The sequence below is a fragment of the Melozone crissalis genome, unplaced genomic scaffold (assembly GCF_028551555.1).
Source record: "Melozone crissalis strain CALT ecotype California unplaced genomic scaffold, PUWL_Pcris_2 ptg000035l_1, whole genome shotgun sequence".
NCBI lineage: Eukaryota > Metazoa > Chordata > Aves > Passeriformes > Passerellidae > Melozone > Melozone crissalis.
In genome coordinates, this window is record NW_026535813.1 from 10,360,491 (window position 1) to 10,374,951 (window position 14,461).

Genomic DNA, 14,461 nt, shown 5'->3' on the forward strand with positions numbered 1-14,461 from the left:
TACCATCACTGTTTTTTTGCTTCAGACCTGTTGCCAAATTGTGCTGCTCATGAGTTGCTGTCAGCAAGATGAGGACATTCTCTAAAGATCTTGTTATATTCAGGTTGTTTGGGCTCTTTTCACAGCAAGCTGATCTTCCTGTGCTGCTTCATCCCCCCAGGAGTTTCAAATATTTGCGTGCATGTCTTTTTCCTTAAAGTACCCTTTCATACTGAAAAACAAACCTGGATTAAACAACAAATTGAGACCCAGTGGAATTAACATATCGTAAATCACAGTAGGCTAACTCCAGACTATCATAGGTGAAGTTATTAGCTTGTTTTTCAGAGAGGCTAGTGCTCTCTGTCATGTTCTCTATAAGGGTGCCTGGTTTTATTTTTTTTATTGCTTATTGTGCTATGCTCAAATTGTGATGAGTTTATTGATACTTTATTTGTTGAGTACCCATTCCTTGTGAATGCTAGTGAGCAGCTTGCATCAAAGCTGCTGCCCTGACAAGTTGTGTGCTGAGGTATCGATTTAGGGCATCCTCATTGTAGGGAATAATGTGCTCTGACTCCATGATTCAGAAGGCTGAACAAATGCTTTATTAAGTTATATTATATTACACTAATACTATTATTAAGACTATACTAAAAAGATATTACACTAAAAAGATACTAAAGAAAAACCTGTGACTGAGACAGTCATGACACAGCTTTGACCCAATTGGCTAATCAATCTAAACAACTATCAGCAGAATCCAAGTAACAAATCACTCTTGGTAAGCAATCTCCATAACACATTCCATATGTGCCAAACAACAGAAGCAGCAAGTAGACATAAGAATTGTTTTCTCTTCTCTGAGCTTCTCACTACCTTCCCCAGGAAAATCCTGGGAGAGAGAATTATGTCTCTCTGTTCAGAGAATGTAAATACCACATTGAGGCACGTTTGTACTTCTGGGCTGCAGTAAAGGCACTTTGCTGCTTGTTTGCACATCTCCTGCCCAGGTACACCACTTGTAGGTTGTCTTTAGTTCCCTAAATTTGCAAGTTTTACTTCCCAGTGTCATGGGACAGCAACCAGGCAATCAACTCTGACCTGACCAGTCACAAGACTGTTTCCTGTTATCATAGTAACTATAAGCCATGGTTGTCAATTAACCTTGTGTCAGATGCTGTAAAAACACAGGGGGAATAATAAATTTATTGTTTCAAAGTAATTGTAATGACAGAGAATGAATTAGAATGAAAGCTGACTACCACAAATAGGATAGCACTGGTGGGTGTGTGTGGTTTGAGTTTTGTTTTCTTTTGTTGCCATACAACCAATGTATGTTTAAAGCAGGGTAATAGGTAGTTTTGTAAATAATTTCTTAAAGTGGGAGGGAGAACATAAAAATATTGGCTACAAAGGCTGTATTTCAAGGTAAGGATCATAATTTTTCTATAAGAGAGAATGAGAGAGTGGGAAGTAGAGTGGGCATTGTCTATGACTTCATGTATGTGTGCAGGAAAGCAGTTTAATGATAGGGAAGAAAGAAATGGCCTGTGTTGTGAATGTGACTTCTGCTTGCATTCTGAGTGGGTATGAGTAGGTAAATTCTAGGCATCCAAACAAGACAGCAGATATTAAAGAAATCTAAGGAGTGATCCAGCTGGAGCTGGAATTTCAGCAGAGTAGCAGATAGAAAAGTCTATATGTTAAATAACTGGGAAAAGCTGTGAGATCCAGATGTTGTCTGGAAGTAGAGATCTAGACAGACCAAAGTCAGCTAACAAAAATGCTTTTTATCCACTTCATTTACCCCTTTACTGTAAAGATTGCAATAAATCCAAAAATAGTGTATTGAAGCTGCTTTCTCAGGAGTCTGTATAGACTTTGTGGTAAAGGCAGGAAGAGTTCAATCTACTACATTTGTATATTATTGGGGTATGGGATCAGTATCCTGCCTTAACTCTTTTTTTCCTTTCAGACTTTCTATTTTGTACATACATTGTTTTGTATATACTGTATATGATGACTTCGGTGGTCAGTGAACGTACCCGGGGTACTAGGGACAAAATGCAAATTTCAACCTCTCAGCCAACACAACCACAGAAACAAGTAGTACAGGTACGTGCTGCTATATAATCTTCTTTGAGTTGAAAGTGAGCATGCAACGATTTGTTTCTTCCCCAAGTCAGTAAAAACTGGGAAAAGATTGGGGGGGGGGGGCAGGGGGGCTATGGTCCTATTTGGAAAAGTCTGTTTGTTTGATATCTTGCTTTAATTGCTTAGTTATCCAGCACAACATTAAGTTGTCCCTGTATTCTTGTCTCTGAAGGAGCTTTGTGTTCTTCAGCAACATTTCCCATGAGTGAGGAATTCTATGCCTATCCCTGTCAGGATTTCTGTCCTGTTACCTTAGTGTCTTCAGAGCTCAGCTTTCATATGCCAGCCTCATTATGCTAGAAAATTTCTGGTCAATAGAGGAATTTGGGTGGGTGGGAAAAGCTTTGTTAGATCCATGTTGTGTTCTACAGCATGGTTCAGCATATTTAGAGGTCACAAAATTCTAAACTTCTTGTGCAGTGCTTTCACAAAGTGAAATGAAGATGGTTGTCCACTAGCAGACTAAAGTTATTTTGAGTATCTGCAAGATGGAAATTAAGCTCTTACCCCATTGTCTTGGTTCTCAGCAGCAGAATATTCAGGTTGTGTGCTTGCTTGGGTTAAAGTGCAAAATGTCTCTGTTCCTGGCAACTCATTATTCTTTTGTCAGGTACTTTTCAAAATTTGATTAAATTCAAGAATTGCCTCAGTTCTCAGTCTAGAGGTGCTCCCCTGGGAAATTGTCTTATTTTCTAGACTGATCTTTAACATGGAGAGGCTCTTCTGCTCTGTACAATATTAATTATGTGATCTCAAGCCCTTATCTCCTTGTGTTACAGTGCTTTGCATAGTGGTGATTCATGCTAATGTGTGGGTTTAGAAAGTGACTTTCAACAAATGAAGTTGAATTTGGTTTTGCTTTATAACAAGTAACTATGCAGGAGTATAATGAGCAGATTGACAGAAGTGATGGCTTCCCCTTTTTTGATGTTTGCCAGACAGTGGAGTACTCTGCCCAGTTTTGGGTTCCCTAATGCAAGGCAGACATTGGCAAATGGGAGCAAGCCCAGTAAGGAGCTGTGAAGATGGTTGAGAGGCTGGAGCACAGGATGAATGAGTGGTGACTGAGGAAACTGGATTTGTTCATCCCTAAGAAGACAAGGCCAGGTTGTCTTCTATTCAGATACCTCATGAAAGGGTATAAAAAAGGTGAAGCCAGCCTCAGAGACAATGGCACGAGTTGGAACACTGGAAATTCCAGCTGTTAAATGGGAAAAAAAATTGTTTACCACAGACACTGTCATGGATTAGAGAGGTTGTGGGATCTCCATCTGGCCTCAAGCAGCTTCTCTAATGGAGCATGCTCTCAGTGGGAGACTGCACTATCACTAGGGTATTTTTGCAACTGATGTGATTCATTGATTTTAAGCATTAAGTCTTAGACCTTTTTCTGCATTTTTTTCCCCACTTATTCTACCTCTTGCCTAATAGATATAGGTTTGGTCATTTCAGTGGAAAAGATGATTATTTAATATACAGCAGACATGTTTTAGTGCACTGTATATTTTTATTGTTTAGATCAGATGAACCTCCCTCCTTATGCTTTACAGATCAACAGAAACGTGGGATGATACTATTCAATTACCACTGATTCATTTTTTGAATGTAGAATTATGTTACTTTCTCAAATGGAGGTTTCATTGTCATAGTCACATTGAACATAATTTAAGTTATTTTAGAAATTACATCACAGTTCATTTTCATTGTTTCGGGATAATAAATATACTATTTTATTTTAAGATCTGGGCCTATTACTGTTACATTGTGTTTTGTGTACTTCTGTTTTCTGGTAGTTCAAAGTTGTTAAAAATTTCCTTCACTCTGTTATACTGCAAAGATAATGTATCTTGTAAGGTTGAGTGAAGTTCTAGCTGTCTTAAGATGCTACCATTTTCTTAGTTGCAATTAAAACCTAATTATACTGTTTTATAGGATACTACAATGACATTTCTAACAATGGTGCCTTAAAAATGAAGAAGAAACATTCACTGGGGAAAAAAAGCAAGACTTTTTGTGACATTAATTTGGTGTTTGTATAGTAAACACATCTTGTGGGGTTTTGTTGAGTTTTTTTTTTTTCTTCTGAATCTTCAATTCTATCTGTGTGCAATCCACTGGCATAAATGTTAGTGATATTGCACCTGCTTGTGTTTCTAAGCTTTCTCCTTACACAGGAAAGCTAAAGAAAGATATGGTTGCTCATTTGATAGTATTATAAAGTTTGTATATTTTTGTCTTCTGACACAGACTTGAAAAAGGTTGGTTTACAGAAGAAATGAATCTCATTGGTTTCCTGTTTCTGGTCAAATATCCCATCATGTCTTTATAGAAATTACATTGAATGTTTATATTCTGGATATCTTTAAAGAAAATCTCTTCACTAGCTAAAAAGTTGCTGTGAGCATGAGGAGGCTGAAGTCGGAGCAAGAAGATCGATCATCAGGACTTAATTTCTGAAACCAGCAGACCTTTTATTTCTGCTCTCTGCTGAGCTCTCAGTAGATACAAAGAGTAAGCTCCTTTACACAGAGTACCGTGCTGATCTGGGAAGCTTTTGTGGAGGGCAGCACCAGGGCTGGCACAGGGAATTCCAGAGCAGGCTCTCCTCTTTTGTTACTGATTGGCATATGAAGCTGTCAGCCTGTCAGTGTGACACTTTGAAAATGTGAAGTAGTGCAGAGTCTTTAACTCTGTTACTGTCTTAGTTTAAGGCAATTATATGGGGTGGAGACTCCACAATGAGTTACCTTCTCATAGTTTTAATCACTCCTCTTTCACCAATAAGGAGAAATAAATGTGAGAAGATATAAGTGAAAAAAATAACAGTTTATTAAAAAGAAAAAAACAGCAATAACCACTAGATACAAAGGTGCTGAGTCACCTTGTCCCCCTGGGAACAAAGAAAACAAGATGGTGGAGAAGCCCCCTCCTCCCAAGATGATGGCAGCTGTAGGAGCCCATGTGGCCTAGAGGACAAAGACAAGATGGCGGAAAAGCCCCCTTCTCTGGACCACTGGCAGAGAGAGAAAACAAAGGAAAATCAACACAGCAACTGAGTCTGCTGATCCACAACTCCTTTCTCCCTCAAACAACAACTGACAGGGGACAGGGACAAAGCAAAACCTGGGAAAAAACCCTACTTTTGTCCAAAAGGCTTCAATGTTGCTGAAACACTGGAAGAAACTTCCCTCCTTGGCATGGCTAGAACTGGAGCAACAGCTGGAAAACTTGTGGAGAATGGGTCTGACTCCTCCTTGGCAAATGTCAGGTGGCTGGAACTGGAGTAGCAGCTGAAAAACTCATAAAGAAAGGATCCCAACCCCTCCTCATGAAACAGCAGGCAGCAGTAGCAAAGGTGTTTCAAAATCTGCTCTGAAGTAGCTTTGGATTGCGAAATGCAGCTTTGTGGGTTGTGACTGGGAGACCTGCCCAAGGCAACCCCTTTGGGAGCCCAGAGAGAACAAGAGGGCTCATTGGTGTGCATTCTCTGTTTTTTAAAAGGACTCACCCCCCCTCCTTTCCCTGATTTGGGGTAAAACACACAAGTTCCGCTTCCTGGGTTGTCAGGTCTTAAAGAGACTAATAATCTTGGGCAGGTTGGCATGGAGAAGATAGGAAATACATGAGGTTTTTTGGGTCATCTAGGTCACCTAGGACAGTTACAAATGCTGATTGTCTTGGAACATTGACTCTGAGCATAGCAAATATTACTTCCCTCAAGGAATTGGGACAGCTGCAGTAACTTCTCAGCCAATAAGCAGCTGGTGTTTTATGGTGGAATAATTTTTTAGACTCAGGATTTATGCTTGGTGATCTTGTCTAAAGCTTGCATTTGTAGTAAACTCCAGAAGTGAACCAGTTTGAGACTTTTTAAGTCTGAACTCATGAGGTACAGAATTTCATGTGAGTATCCTGTGAAGTGAGACTGCCTAGGATGAATCCTTTCTGTCAAGAATTTTGGGGGATAATGTGGTCCCCTTCTCAATAACGAAGTCTGCAGTACATCAACTTGCATTTTGGGTCCTGGCTCACTTCAGTATCAGCCTTCTCTAGCATGAGATAGTAGCCTCTTCTGTTTGGGCAGAAATCAAATGAGGTCCAAGTTCATGTAGCATACAGTTATCTTTGGTATTTTCATGGGAATACAGTTAAGTAGGCTGCAGATGCTGCACTATGAAGAGCAGCCTGTATGATGTGCCATTAATGTTTTTGAGTAGTTTTCTCTTTAGGGTAGCCATAGCCTATTTGGGTTTATGGCTCTTTACTGCATCCATCCATTTTAGTCTTTCAGTTTTTGGAGAAGTTGCCGGCATGGATTTGTTGTCCAGAAATGTTACAAAAGCACCAAATATTTTGTCAAGAGCAAGATTTTTTAGCAATTTTCAGAGACTAGTATTCAGTTATAAAAAAGGAAGTTCAGCTGTTCATGAGCAGAATCTTGAGGCATGACTCAGTCTCGTGCTCATAAAACTACAGTCAGGTGGTTATTGGGAGAGGTGTGGAAGGTGATGTGAACAGGGATCATCAGAGATTTGGTAAATTTAGAAATACCATTGTCAATTTGTTATGATAAAACGATCTCTGGAGTGGTAGATATTAAATAAAAGAAATATAAAGTGTAAGCTTCTGTGGTAAATTCTATTATATGGTTGTCTTGTCTATGTGGTGAGCTTTAACTGTGGTTCAAACACATTAGAATATGTTGAAATTGCTTCTGTTCTAGCTAACTTTTTAACTGTAAAATGGGTATAGAGATGTTAATCCCTTCCCTGTAGCACAGCTGTGCTTGTTGTGTATATTCTTTTTGAGAATCTTGAGAGAAAAAAAATAAAGTGACACTAGTGACCAGTGACAGGCCTGATGTTGTGTCAGGGGAGGGCTAGGCTGGATATCAAGAAAAGATTCTTCCTCCAGAGGGTGGTTGAGCACTGAACTGATTTCCCAGGAAATGGTCATGGCCCAAGGCTGTCAGAGCTCGAGGAGGGTATGGACAATGCTCTCAGGCACAGGGTGGGATTGTTGGGGTGTCCTGTGCAGGGCCAGGAGCTGGACTTTGATGATCCTTGTGGGTCCCTTCCAACTCTGTGTATTCTGTGATTGAGATAACTAGGAGATACTTTTAAAAAAATAGTTAAATTTTGTGTACTTTATTTGATGTTTGTTTTTCAGGCAACAGCAGAACAGATTCGCCTTGCTCAGATGATCTATGATAAGAATGACACAGATTTTGAAGATAAAGTGAAACAAGTATGTTTCTTATGATACAGAGTTTTTATGCCCTGTAACAATGCTGACTTGTGTTTTGGAGGTAGAGCATGTTTCTGATTAGATGAAGCTTTTTTCACAGGGATAGAAATTTAACTAGAAAAAGTTGCTCCTGTTGCCCTGTAAAGTCTGTTTTCAAGAAATTGTGTGGTAATATAACTATGACTGTATGGTTATATTGGTGTATTTTCCTTTGGCCTTTAAGCCAGAACTCATCTGTGCTGATCTCTTCCAGACTATATCTCTTTAGTATGGTCACAATTGAATAATTGTCAGAATAAAGAATGCATTTAGGTTGTTCATGTGTACACACACATGGGAAAAATGTAATCTGTGTAAACTGAGTTTGCCAATATAGTGGTTGTTTTTCAGGAAAAGTAAAAACCATAGAATCATAGCTTAAAGGTAAATTGAGGTATTATTTTAAAAAATAATTTGACCTCCCAGAGCTGTGTATGCAGGTTTATTGACTTTTCCTTTTTAAAACCTCCTCTGAAGCATTAAGTGCTTTTTGTTGTTATAAACTTGTTTTGGTGATGTGCCAGAAGTGAAGTTTTGTACTTCCTGAAGCCATAATACCCTCATCAATAATGCCTGTAGCTGTGCTGGTGGGAAGGACAAGAATGAAGTTCTGCATAGGAAATCTCCAAGCATAAAGTCAAAGGGGAAAAAAAAAGTGAGAGTGTGCTTTCGTGATTATAATTTAATTTGTGTTTACCTTTATTTAGGAATTTAGTTTGCTCTGACACAGTAGCTTATGCGTGTTTTTTTGAATCTGTGGTGATACTAACTCTTATTTTTACAAAGATAATTTGAATATTTTAACATGTCTGACTCTTACTGCCAGCTTATGGAAGTGACGGGGAAAAACCAGGATGAGTGCATAGTGGCACTACATGATTGTAATGGGGACATGAACAGAGCAATTAACATATTGCTGGAAGGAAGTTCAGACACGGTAAGGTTTTACTTTCCTATTAAGCTGGTTTTTTGTTTCTACTTCTTAGAAGTGATTGGGAAAGTCACATTTTGGAAGCTTTCAATTTCCATGCCTCCAAATTCTTTTGGAGGAAATGGAGACCAGGACAGCTTTTCTGCTGCATGCATACCTTAGACTAGGCTGAACCTTGAAAATGTTGTAGGTGTTTAGCTGATTTCTTGCAGAATCTTTTGGTTTTCATTTACATACAATAATTTTAACTCTGCAGCAGAAATCATTGCTCTGTCAGACACAGGCCTGTTTTTTTGCTCCAATGTTTGTAGTGATGCCTAGAGAGGCTACCTGGAACAGAGGCTAGACAGTGTTAAAGGAATAAAGTAAGTATTTATTAAAAGGCCTTAAAAGGATACACCATGGGCAGTACAAGAGCCTGGCTGTGGCTCTACGCAATTTGGACAACCGGTTGTGAGTTTTCACACTTTTATAAGTTTTGGTCCATTTACACATTGGGGTTAATTGTCCAATTGCAGCTTCAGGTTATGAAGTCACATTCTCCCTGATTGCTCTCCTCAGTTTGCTGTTGTTTATACTTTTTTGGGCCTGAAGCTGCAACAGTGTCCTTGGTTCTCAGGCTGGAAAAGGATTGTTTTGTCAAACTAAACTGTGAGGACAAGTTACTAACACTTTATATGAAGTTCAGAGTCACACACTAAGGCAGTAGAGAATCTAAAAAATATGAAGGCTAAAACTTAAAGCATCAGTAGCACCTCTCAACCATGAGACTCGAGTCTGTTTGCCTCAAAGGATAGTCTTTATAAACCTAAAGTGCATGTAAATATTTCAAGTTGTGCAGCTTATGTAGGTTTGCGTTGTCAGTATTGAATTTGGAGGAGGTTTCCACATCTGAAAGTTGCATTGACAGCACTATGAATGGCAAAAGAGGATACAAGTATCCTTTCACTGTTGTTCATTTGCATAACTTCATTGAAAACCAGATAGAGGAGACTAAACGATGTGTATATAACAACAAATAATATTGTTTAGAATGTTACACAGCAATTTTCTATCCCAAGAGATACCAGGAAAATGTCTTGCTGCAGCTCAAGCTTTTGCTGGAGGGACTTCTTAGTTTGTCCAAGACAGTAAGCTAGATTCCATCTCATCTAAATTGGCAAAGAAACCTGGACTTCCGTTCTTAATGCTGAACATTCCGTATTTCCTGTGATTTGTCAGGACGTGTGGTCTGTCTTATTGTTAATGAGGAAACCCACCCCCAGACACCTTAAATCTAGAACACATACTGTTCTGACTGAGAGGACTTTCTTTCCTATTCCCTTTTCATTTATCAGTGTTGAGGTAATCTAAAACACAGAAATAGATAATGCTGAACAAACTGTCAAGTTGGAAATAGAAGAGAGCATCTCATTATTAAATCTGTGTTGGTAATATGCTGGTTTTGTGTTCTTTTGTACTTCTCATATTTGCCATTTTCTAGTTGAAAATAGTTTTCTGACTGAGAGAATTTTAAATGCTTCTGTACTTTAGCAAATTTTTATAAGTGATGATGGCATGGAAGAAACTTTCTGAACTCATTTATCAATTAGAAGCAGCATATCCATATATTGTTCTTTTGACAAGTCCCTCTGAACCCACTGCACTTTTTAGACAAAATGCAACTCAAACAAATACAGACAATTTGAAGGACTTAAGAAGGAAGGAGTATTAATTAGAAGGGGTTCTCATCAGAATGTAAATAAACTTAATGCAAATTTGTGGGCCTCCAACTTGAAGGCTGTTATACTCTAGAACACTTTAACTGTGGATTTGATGTAAGGTTGGAAGCAGAGGTGGTACTAGTTCTGAATGCAGATTCCCAAATATCTTTTTTTTTAGTTTCACTGCTTTGATGCACTGGAAGGCTTTTTTACCTCATTTGGAAGAAGACATGTCTATCCAAATTGAGGAATTAAAAGAAAGAGTGATAGCTAGAATGTCCATTTATAACTTCTTGGTACTTTGCCAGTTTTGTCTTTTTTCAAATGCTGTAATATTTAAGGCTTTATGCTTTGTGACTGTTAGTCTTTATGAAGACTTCACTTGCAACAGTTGTGTCAGTCTATCTTTGGACAGACAGAGGCTTGTGGATGAGAGTTGAGAAGGGCATGCTTCTTTGCCCAAGACTTCTATTAATTTAACTTCCTACAGTCATAAGATCCATTTTATGTCTGACCATGTGTTACTTCCTAAGCCTTTTAAGATAGAACAAAGGGGACCTTTCAGATTATTCTTCTTTCCATCTAAGACCAGGCCAGCAAGGCAGTTTCTGTTACATATTTTTGAAGGTCAGGCCCACAGCTGTCATTAGGGTTGCCTCAGGCATCCTTAGCTGAAATTGTAAGGGCGCTAATTGATTGCAAAAGGAGACAGATTCCATAGTCTGTGATGGATTCCCATGTCCAGAGGTAGCATCATACTGTATCTGAAAGGACATGCCCAACTTTTTGAGGCTTTCCTCAGAATTATACTGTGGGAAAGCATGGATCCGATGCTTTTAGAGTCATCATTTTATTGATCCTTCCTAAGTCATGAAAAACCTTACTAAGGAGAGGCTGCTTCCTCTTCAACTTTGCAGTCTCACCCAGTTTTGGGTATTTCTTGCAATGGTTCAAGATTTTTGGCATCATGCCCATCAGTAAAATAGTCGTGCGTTCTGAAATGTATGGATTTGGTTCTTGATTTGTCAGTGCCGGTTGGGTTTTTTTCTCCTGTGAAATAACTAAAGTTTTAGGAGTATTTTAGTACATAATACAGTTACACAGGCTATGGCAGATGAAGCCATGTGATAGTTACTGGGGGAAACAGTTTTCTGCCTCACAAATAATGTGGCGTTGCTCAAACACATAATTTTGTACTTTTAATCTGTGCTGTCTGTGCTTCACCTAAGTTGGTTTATGGCAATATCGTCTTCTATACTGGGGATGAAATTGAAAAGTGATTTCAGCCTTCTTTCTCACCTATATCATGTAAAAAAAAAAAAACCAAAACCAAAACTATTGTTGTACTTATTGTCTCAAAGGAGATACTGAAACATTGAGTTAATATTTATAAACTGCTTTGTTACCTGCTTTCTCAGTAGAATTAGTTTCCTCAATTCTAGGCATCTTGGACTATCTGATCATTGCCTACCTTGTGAGGGCTGCTGAGTTGCTGTTGTCTGAATTGAGAAGAGATAGGACAGAACCTGAAACTATTGATAGCCAACCTTTTTTGTTGAATGCAGGTGCCTGTCAGAGGTCATGGCTTTTTGTAGTGCTTTATGGTTGATGCCATCTCATTTGCATGTGCAATTTTACCTCTCAAATACCTTACCTAGACAAAAAGCTCCTAGAGATGGGGGCGTGTACGTAAACCTCTCTGCCATCTTAATGGTTTGCACGTAATACTTTTCTTCTTTGTTTTGCAGCTAACAGCTCAATAGACTAACTGTGCAATTGCATAATATGAGTTTATGTGCTATTCTTGATGAGTGTTTTAGTTGTTTTATTTTCAATTTCTATAGAGCTGATATGATCCCTGAATTTATTTTAAAGGTGGAATTTCGTATTAAAGCCAAAGCTCCAGTTTTCCTAAGTTATTGTTTTGCCATTCTGTCTCTTGGTGCTTGAATTCTAGTACATCTGCATAGCAGTTCCCCCTGGCCACGTACTTACTGTCTGTTGTTCAATGATACTTATAAACATTTTTTTGTTTCCTTTGGAGAAAAGAATAGCTCTGTACATGCTCCCTTGCTAGATTTATGGAGGTAGTTGAGAGGGAAACTGTTGCTTGCTTTGCAGATTTTCTGTGTTGAGGTCATATCTAGGCTTCCTTGAACTAGTAAAAGTCCATTATAGCCAGAAATATTTGGGATTCTCACATTTCATAAGAAAATCCATCTTTTAAAACGTGTTTCTTTTTCATTTCTTTCAGAAAATACAACTTATGTTTCCATTTGTATCAGTGTAATATGTATGTATGGCTGTTTTTTTCCCATAAACTGGAGGGATGTGAGGTAGAAGCATACATTGAGAGCTGTTTCTTCCTTTTTGACTTTTGTATCTAATTCTATTCTATCCAAATAGACTTCTTGGGAGACTGTAGGGGGAAAGAAGAAAAACCTTGGAAAAGAAGGTTTGGAAAACAAAGAGAACAGAGAGAAACGAGGGGACAGAGAAATGAGCCGTGGATGGGGAAGTTCCAACAGATGGGGAAGAGGAGGCAGCCGTGGCCGAGAGTGTATGTATTTGGGTTCATTTTTAAAGATTCAGATGCTTTTTTTGCAGCATGGTTGAGTTAAGAGCAAATGCTTAATGGAGTAAAATGTGTCCGACCTATAGCTCAGCACTGAAGGGATCATCTATGCAACAGGTATGCTCGATCTGTCTGTGACTATGTCACGGTTTGACGCTGGCGCAATGCCAGTGCCCCCATAAAAATATATCCTCTCTGGTGTCTGCTGTGAGATGTGACCAGGAATAGAGCAAAGCAGGCTCCAACTTAGAAATAAAGAAGAGAAAACTCTATTAACCTACAACTATACATAAAGAGAAACACACACAGAACTCGGAATGAAAACCTTCCAAAAAACATTCCTCCTCCCCCCACCAAATTTCCAATACATCCACCCCTCAGATCACCAACTCTCAGTCCATCACCACCCTTCAGATAATCAATTCTCAGTTCATCAAGGAGAGGGAGTCCTTCTTGTACCATAGGCTTCCCCTGGAAACACAGTTGAGACCTCTTGTGTTTCCATGTCACATGTGGCACCGCCCGGAGAACATTTGCCATTGTGACATCTTCCTTCCATGTCCAGTGCTCTCACCACTGCGCATGGACCAGAGCTGCTTCTAGGGTTTTCCCTTTTAAGGATGCTTTGCCCAGTTCCAAAAAAAAGCAGTCTCTCACTTTTGGGACACCTGGCCCCCCAAATTTCACCCCCTGGGGCCGAGGCGTCTCGAGAACAGAGATCTTCTTCTTCCCTGAAGACGGAGGGCACCACCACCCTCCTCACCCATTGTCTCTGTTCACGCACTCCTTCACATAACATCAGTGCAGTCTCTTGGCTCCAAGCCATTGCCTCCCCCCTAAATGCAGTCTCTCTGTCACAGGAAAAATGGTTCTGTCCATGGCTATACAAGAAAAGTCCAGCCAAAGGCCACTCCATCACCTCCGCCCACCCAAGATTCTTCTCAACTTCTCTTGTGGCCCATTTCCTCTTATCTCATCTCTGTCTGTCTTCTCATTCAACTCCAGGAGGATCAGCATTTGTAAGGTTTCCATCATCCAAGAAAAGGGTTAAAAATCTCAGGCTCTGCCTGTCCAGAACTCCCACAGCAGCCGGGCACCTTCTCATTGCACCACCCCCCCCCCTTCTTCTTGGCTGGCCATGCTATCAAATTTCAAGGTGGCACAGGCACAGACACCAGCTCTCCCTCTCTCTCTCTCCTGGCGGAAGGGTGGGGTGGCTGCCCAATGCCTCTTGGTGCTCCTCCACCCTTCCATCCTGCAGGGGCCTTCACCTCCCTTCTCTCTCCAAGGCCCTGGCCTACCTCACCCGGCTGCGTGGCTTCCCCTCCCCTGCCCAGCCCGCAGCCAGGCAGGGGAGGTCTGACCTCCTTCAGGGACTGGAACCCAAGAGAGCTTCCCCCTGGGAGTTCCCTGCTTTTAACCCCCTGTGTTCTCAGAGGCGTATCCATGTCCTCAGTGGCCACACCAGGTGCTAATATTCAAATCTGAGCACCTATTGGTTTGACCACAGCATCCCAAAAAACTCACTTCCTTTTCAAACCAGGACAGACTTGGGTTTGAGATGGTCTGTGTTTATTCAGAGACACTAAATTTAAATTTCTGTCCTTTTTTGATTGATTGATCTTATACAAATTGCTGTTCTTTTTTAAGTTTTAGAATTGACTCTGTAAAACTGCTTGAGAAGCATGTTGCTGCACAGCTGATACACCTTTTTTTCTTTTAATGAAAAAATTGTCCAGTTTTGATTATATTTCCTTTTATGAGTTGGAGAACCTGAAGATGTTCTCATCTTTTTATAAAGGGGAATGACAAGACTGGGATCATTATTAC

The 14,461-nt window shown here is 39.8% G+C and overlaps 1 protein-coding gene across 3 annotated transcripts in view; it reads left to right on the forward strand.

Annotated features, from left to right (window-relative positions):
* The first annotated feature begins 1,998 nt into the window (after positions 1–1,998).
* LOC128941430 (ubiquitin-associated protein 2-like) overlaps positions 1,999–14,461 on the forward strand; it is a 189,180-nt gene continuing 176,717 nt past the window's right edge. For all 3 annotated transcript variants that reach the window (XM_054283193.1, XM_054283190.1, XM_054283192.1), the window contains exons 1-4: positions 1,999–2,097; positions 7,306–7,383; positions 8,249–8,359; positions 12,463–12,616. In XM_054283193.1, the coding sequence (XP_054139168.1) occupies positions 1,999–2,097; positions 7,306–7,383; positions 8,249–8,359; positions 12,463–12,616 (442 nt within the window). The remainder of the gene's footprint in view (positions 2,098–7,305; positions 7,384–8,248; positions 8,360–12,462; positions 12,617–14,461) is intronic.